This window comes from Bombina bombina, chromosome 6 (assembly GCF_027579735.1).
Source record: "Bombina bombina isolate aBomBom1 chromosome 6, aBomBom1.pri, whole genome shotgun sequence".
Lineage (NCBI taxonomy): Eukaryota > Metazoa > Chordata > Amphibia > Anura > Bombinatoridae > Bombina > Bombina bombina.
In genome coordinates, this window is record NC_069504.1 from 465,181,202 (window position 1) to 465,188,872 (window position 7,671).

Genomic DNA, 7,671 nt, shown 5'->3' on the forward strand with positions numbered 1-7,671 from the left:
TTCTTGCATTTCAAATAAAGATACCAAGAATGAAGAGAATTTGATAATAGGAGTAAATTAGAAAGTTGCTTAAAATGTCATGCTCTATCTGAATCACAAAAGAAAAAAATGGGTTCAGTGTCCCTTTAAGCTACTGGGATTTAACCTTGAAATGTGCATTACAGAAATAATAGTAGATAGGGTTTGCCATCGACGATTTTATGTAAAAAATAAATAAATAAATAAATAAATAACCAGGAAATCAAGAGATAAATTAAAAATGCATAATTTGCTAAAGCACAAACAATATGAGTATGTCATGTGACATTGAGTATATTCCACCACCCCATGTATGATACATAGTACCCATAAGTGATGTTTATTATTCTTTGTTGCATATCGATGAGGACCTTTTAAAGTGTAGTATTTCTAAAAAAAAATAAAAAATGTTTAGTCTACTGCCTGTGAAGTGTGCAGTGTCACTGTCTACCAATAGCCCTATCAGAATTATATCTTTTACCTAGTCTATACCAACCGTACAATAACCCATAACCTTTTGTTCTATTTCTTATCATGTCTTGCTACCAAGTCCATTGTTTCTCAGACTCCATTACCATGTCTCTGGAACCATGTTTGAATACTATATTTACCCTATATACTTAGTAAACACTTAAAGTCTGATAAGTGTTTTGTTTAACCTATTATTTTTACTTTGCATTTCAGAAACGATCAGAGGAAATGACCATTAGTAAACGTGCTTAGATATCACTGATACATTTGATCACATCAATTAGATGTTCCTGTTGGTCATCTCACCCTGTTTTACGGCTTTCTTTTATATGACTCTAAACTGATTGGCTGGTTTCAAAATTTTCAACTTAGAAGTGATGGAAAAATTCAAATTATTTCAGAAAATTGTGTGGTTTCTCTTTATTTTTCTTACACTCAAACACTAAGAGAAAATGTATTGTTTACCAACCACATTCATTGCTTGTCTAGTGTATATTTTGTTTCTACTAATCGGTTAATTAGTGTATAATAGGTATTCAAAAGGTTCAAATCTCTTTGTGCTCTTCTTTAGGTGTTTAATTTTCTTTTTATCTAGTGGTTAAACCATTTGCCATTTATTCATCTGTAAACATCCTTTTAGAGTAACAATACCAACTATGCATTAATTGTCCACTTTTATCACATTATCACATAAAGGTTAACTAGATGTATCATTTGCATAGAAAAATAAAAGGCATATAAAATAAAATGTATTAAAATTGGCCTGCCATTAATAGACTTGACATACACAATTGACCGGCATCCTTGCAATAGGGAGCACTTCTAGATCTCTCCATGAGAATATTCCTCCCCTAAAATATGCAGCTGAAGGAAGTTTCTCTCCACTCGTGACATAGTTATGAATAAGTAACAGCAGGAGTGGAGACAAACACAGTAAACAATCTCACAGCCTTTTTTATAAGCTTACAGAATGTGTTCAGCTTCAAAGTGCTGCTGAGGTTAGTTAGAATAATGAAGCTCTCTGTAAGAAAAGGAATTTAACATATCAAAGTTCTGTATAGTTTACTGTCCTTGTTTAGGGCAATTTAGTTCCTGCACGTAAATAGCATTAGAATGATTTTACATGGCATTCCCAACTAAAACAAGTGAAAACAAACATTCTCAGTTTACCTTTCCTTGAGAGGAAGAAAAAAAATCTATGATCTATTTTTTAGGCAGAAAAGAAACACATTTGATCATCACAATGGAAATGCCTTACACTTGAGTGTCTTGCAATAGTTTTGCTAGACAGGTAATATTTTGTTCAATTTTCAGAGCATTGTTATGCTGCCTACACCATTCTGATGGACAGATAGATAGATAGATAGATAGATAGATGATAGATAGATAGATAGATAGATAGATAGATACAGTAGATGGATAGATTTTTACTTTATAGTTCACGTTAATATAGTCATTAAGGGGATTTTATCTAAACATGAAGTATAGAGGGCATACAAACACTGTTAAAAGCATACGATCACCCAAATAATTTTTTGGTTTAATGTGAATGACCAACAGGCTGAAATTCCTTAGCAATACCCCTAGGCAAATTCTCCTTTTCAGCAACAATACATATGATAAATCCCTCTAATTTAAAAATATCAGTTTAAATGATGTCTGTAATATTCAATATTTTAAAAGCTAATGTATTTCTTCTTGGTGATATCTAAAATGATACCCACTACATAAACTGGGGACAGGTAGAATATCTTAATTGGTTTATTCCACTATAAATGAGTAAGCATAAATAAATAATATATTGCGTTGAATCATCTTTTCTGTTACTTATATATGATGATGAATATCTTGGAAACAATTGTTTATAAATTCTACATAACAAAGGATGTTATGATTTTAATGATATAATTCAAATACAATTAATATCTAATATTATTTATTCCATCAAATGGAATGTCTTAATTACACAATATTTGTTTCTTTGGTTATGGTTTCTACTATATCAGTCTAAAATTAAAGTAATAGAAGACACATGTATTTATTTATTTTTTATTTAAATTAGCCCTGGTAATTTCAAGAGCATACATCTTGGTCACCAGATTATATAAAGTTTGTAACTGTAATCCACATAATAGAGAAAGGCGAACTATACAATTTGTCAACAAATATCACAAAATAAACATATTATCTCAAGCAAGTTGTACAAGAATATTTAATGCATTACTAGCTATATCCACATTCATGTGTAAAAGTGCATATGTTTAACTTTCTTTAAACAAAAACAAACATTATTTACAATTGTTATATACAGCAAACAGATTTCAGAATCAAGTTTCTTTAAAGGGACATACAAGTATAAAAATAAAATGTTTCATTTAATTTTGTAAACAAATACCTGTTTTACCACTCAAAAGGGTTAAACATATAAATAAAGTTTTGTACCCATACACAATGCATTGCTGCTCCTTAGAACAACAGAATTGGTAAACCCGTCAGGAGTGACGTACATATGTTTCCACCAATCACCAGACATGTCCTGCTCAGGAGCGGCACAGAAGCATGTTAGGCGCTCAAAAGGAATTATTGTAAAAGTAAATGCCTAGGAAAAAAAGTGTATTTATTTTTACCATCTTAGATCTATATATTAGGAAAATACAGAAATTATGAACTTAACCATTAAGAAATGTTTCCCTTCTTCAAATCATATTAACTGTCCTTCATACATCCAGAACTTGTTCATCTCTTTTTTCCTCTGTGCTTTCTCCTTGTGTCGAAATTCACAGTATGCCTTTCCCTCTTGGAGCAAAAGTGCTTGGTAACAACAGTCTTGCACTGCTCACATTTTACTGTGCAGCACCAGTGAAATTTGCAATTGCAGCTACTGATGATCTCTGTCCTCTTCTCTTCCACTTTGAGGCCGCACTCAGTGCAAAGTCTTCTACAGCTCCTTCTCTCCCACTGAGACAAGTTCTTTCCACTCTGTAGGCACTCCCGTCCCTCTGTTCCCTGAAGACCTAAACTGGCATTTTTTAAGCAATAATCTGGCGAGTCTTCCAAAAAAATGAGTTCAGTTCCAGCAACAGAGCCAAAAGCATCAGCGATAGCTCCTCTATTATCAGCACTGTTACCAGATCTCAACCTTCTTTTGTCCATCTCCAGTTTTAAGGCCTGATCATGTTTCACCTTTAAATGATTTCCAATATCCCGAAAATCTGCAAGCTGTAACCAACATGTCTGTATACTGCAGCTCCCAGATATCCCATGGCATTTGCAAGTCCTCTTCATAGTTGCTCTTACTGCCTTTAAAAACAAAAATAATCAATGTTAGGAAAATGTGTCAGTGTATAGGGCTTTAGGTTCAGTAACAAGTAATACAAAGTAGATTATTTATTGGGTTTGTTTCTCCCATTACATGGAAAGATACATTAAAAAGGCAGTAGCTGACCTACTTAACAGCGGTCCCTGGTCAAGGCCAAAGGTAACTTAGTAGTAAGTAATAGTAATAATACACATGCTACTCTGTATAATGATTTTAAAGATAGACAGACAGACAGATAGATAGATAGGACTTGAAACCTGCACTAATAAAAGGCTCCCCTGTATTATCATTGTACATGTTCTGTACACACCTATGTATAGACAGGTTGCTATGGGCCCTCTCCAGCACTTGGGCCCTCGAGCCACTGCACCTGCTGCACCAATGGTAGTTCTGTCCCTGGGAAAAGGCTACAGATATATACACAACTGATGCATGTCCTGTTAGAAGTTTGCAATTAAAAACAGGAATTCCTCACTCTCTTTACTTCTTAAAATTTGACATTGAATTTCCAATATTTCTTTCAAAGCCTTAACCTCTTGATTATGAGACACTACAATGTGATGCTATGTGATGATGGGTTTAAATCAATAGCTTATTTAAATAATAATAATAAAAAAATGTTAGCATTTCAATTTAGATACAAAAAATTGTCCACTAAAATGACACTGTTCATGTCAAGAAAAGCATAAATCATTTTATTTTAAATTTACAAAAACCTAAAATTGCCGTATTCCAATACTATAATTTGTCTTAAACAATATGGATTGTGTAACAAAATATGTATTTTTATTGTTTTGTCTATGGGAATAGAACATTTTAAACATTATTTAAATTTGAAATGCTTAAAAATGATAAACCTGAAAAACAGCACGTGTGGCCATAGTTCTACCTCCTGCCAAATAATCTCATTGGTTTCTGTAGCTACCTCTAAATAATGTCCATAGATTTAAATGTAACATTTTACAAAAATATTCTTTCTCTGTGTTTAATTTACTTTAAATTTGTAGTACTATTGATGAACAAACTAAGTAAAACTATGACATTTTACCCAAATCCAGAGGTTTGAGCATCTCAAAATTGTCCCCTTGTCAAATAAATAATACAACATGGTGCTATTACCCTATAACAAATATATATATAGGTATATTTATATATGTGCATGTGTTATTTAGAAATTGTATCTACCGTCTAAATCCTAATATTGTGTTTATAGAAAGCATAATTAACCAAAAACACAATAGTTAGAAGTGTACATTTTTTTCTGCTTAGGAAAATACTCTAGTGTTGCATTCAATTAGCTTGTCGGTAATTGCTTATTGACACCTTTAGTGCTAAACTGAGTTTATTGTCTTACTGCACATAATCATAACAAAAGTGTGTCAAGGGTGTTGCCAATGTTCTGCCTATTGTTGCATACAATTATTTTATGATGTAATGACTCTAATTTAGAATAAAATCAATATTGTGGAAGATGCATACAGCACAACCTTTGCACTTATTGTAAGATATATAAATGGTGGCCCAATACATTTTAATAGATAAATAAGCCAGTCCTCAGCACACCCTATTTTTTCTTCTCAACCTATGATGTATTCATTCTAAGTACTAAGTTAAATGTTTTAAACACACATAATCATTCTAGTACATGGTATACAAACAAAAACAAGGAACTTACAAGTCGCCCTGCCTCGTTGTTATGCAAGTTCATCAAAGCTCTGGCATCTTGTCCAGTCTCCAAGCCATCCACAAATAATTTCGAAATCCTCTCTCCAAAATCCGCATTATCACTGCAGCCACCCCATACCCATCCTCTTCCTCCTAGATACCAATAAAAAAAATAGATTAAGTCACATGGAGGAAGTAAATCATTAACTAAGTTACAGGTCTCCCCATTCTATTCCAAATGCAGTAATCATTGCAAACACTGCAACAATGACCATTGCATCAAGATAGCAGTACAGTTAGCAATCTCACAGACAAAGATCATGAGTGCTGACATTTTGTTTTTACTTAAGCAAATTAATATGTGTATACAGCTACAGTAGCTGTCTGGATCTCAAAGATATTTCCAGTTATCTGAAGCTGAGATAACATTTATCTATAGGATAGTGAGAGGATAGTGGAATCCTGGGGATGGGGCAACCTCTAGATCTGTTTCAGATTTTGTTATTGGCTTTAAGCTAAATACTAACTAAAGAAGGACCATTAAAATCAAAGCTCAATAAAGTTAAAACAATAAACAAGTTACTTCCTTGTATAACAGTGTCATTATATAGTAATGGCAGTTTAAATAACCAGATCTTGTGCCAAGTAGCCAATCTCAGGGCAGAGGAGTTGCCAGCACATATTTATCTGTTGCTAAGATGATTTGTACAAGTTGATTACAGCAATGTGAAAAGCTTTACAGCAATTGTATAATTGCATATAAACTCACCAATTTTTCCATTTCTGGAGTCATCACATCCACAGTTGTCAAAGTCTCCCATGCTGCAGTTTCTAGTCAGTGTGTACATCACCCCTGCTGAGCTGATGGCATGGACAAATGATGTCTCCCGTGTAGCTGTAGAGGCAATGACAAGAGAATGTAACTTATTTTAATTAAAAAGAAAAAAGTTTCCCCACTAGTTTTACAATGGTCACAAAAAAACATAAAAATGATAGCAAAATTTTAAATTAAATGAAAATTGTGCTATATATTTTAGTAAAACATTTTAAAAAGAAGCATACATACATTTTAATTTAATTTTGTTCTGTGTTTTGTATAACCTGTTTACATAACTAAGTACAACTAATAATGAGAAAACCAAACACATGTTTAACATATATTTTCCTTTAAAACCACCGCTGTCTCTATGGGATGTGGTCTCATGTACTGTATAACATTATAATTTAAGTGGATAAATAATATATACATTAAAAATACTATATATTCTTTTATAACATCAATACAAATTATTATTAGAAATTCATTAACTAGGTTGAATTTATGTCCCAAGCTTACTATCACTATCACTGTAAGAGCTGACATGTGGAAATCGGTTCCAAAAATATTTTATCTGAGTTAATGACAGTGAGCAAAAAGATACACATACTTGAGAGGTGTAGATCCTTACCGCTTCGTAGACCATTGTGCGTAGACAGTTGCAAGGCACTTTCTGGGCAATTCCACCTTTCCCATGCAAACTGAAACTTGCATTCTTCAATGCCACTTTGCGCACCAACTGCAACACTTGTGGAGTATGTAAGATATGCCTATTCAACAGAAAATAAAAAATGTGCATTGAGTTGGCATAAATATATACATTTTACATTAACTTACTGAATGGACATAAATATCCCAAACTAAATACATGCCTATTAAATTTAAAAAATATGTGTATATGTCTATGAATAGGATTTTATATTGTATCTATAGTTTACTAAATAAAATAAATATGCTAAAAATACCAATAGTAAAAATAAAATAAACTAGTTACCTTGGGTCCTGTCATCAAAAAGTTGTTAACTGACCTGTAAAAAAATAAAATATATAAATAAACTTGAAAAGTCAATTCCCAATTCATAGCTTTTTGCAGTTTAAAAATATGAAAGCTTACCATGCTGATGCCTTGGAAATTGGGAAAAACACCAGGAGTGTTGTAAACACAACCAATTTGTTCTTTATCATGGTTAATAAATCCTCTTTCACAGCAGTTGGAAGTTTTTAGATCCAGTAGAAGTGTTTTCTGCAGCTGAGCAGAAGGTATCTGGGATATTTATATGGCAGAGGAAGGGTTAAGGGTAGCCTTCTTTCTATTAACCAATAGCATTCACTGAAGGAGCAGTGACTTGAACAATGTGTGAAAAGGAGACGCCTATTAGAG

At 32.7% G+C, this 7,671-nt stretch overlaps 1 protein-coding gene across 1 annotated transcript; it reads right to left on the minus strand.

Annotated features, from left to right (window-relative positions):
- Positions 1-3,225: 3,225 nt before the first annotated feature.
- On the minus strand, positions 3,226-7,442 carry WNT8A (Wnt family member 8A). The gene is made up of 6 exons (XM_053719864.1): positions 7,405-7,442; positions 7,285-7,318; positions 6,922-7,060; positions 6,243-6,368; positions 5,484-5,626; positions 3,226-3,789 (listed from the first exon to the last, which is right to left on the minus strand). The coding sequence occupies exons 2-6, from the start codon at positions 7,297-7,299 to the stop codon at positions 3,226-3,228; spliced, it is 987 nt and encodes a 328-aa protein (XP_053575839.1). The 5' UTR covers positions 7,300-7,318; positions 7,405-7,442.
- Positions 7,443-7,671: the final 229 nt, after the last annotated feature.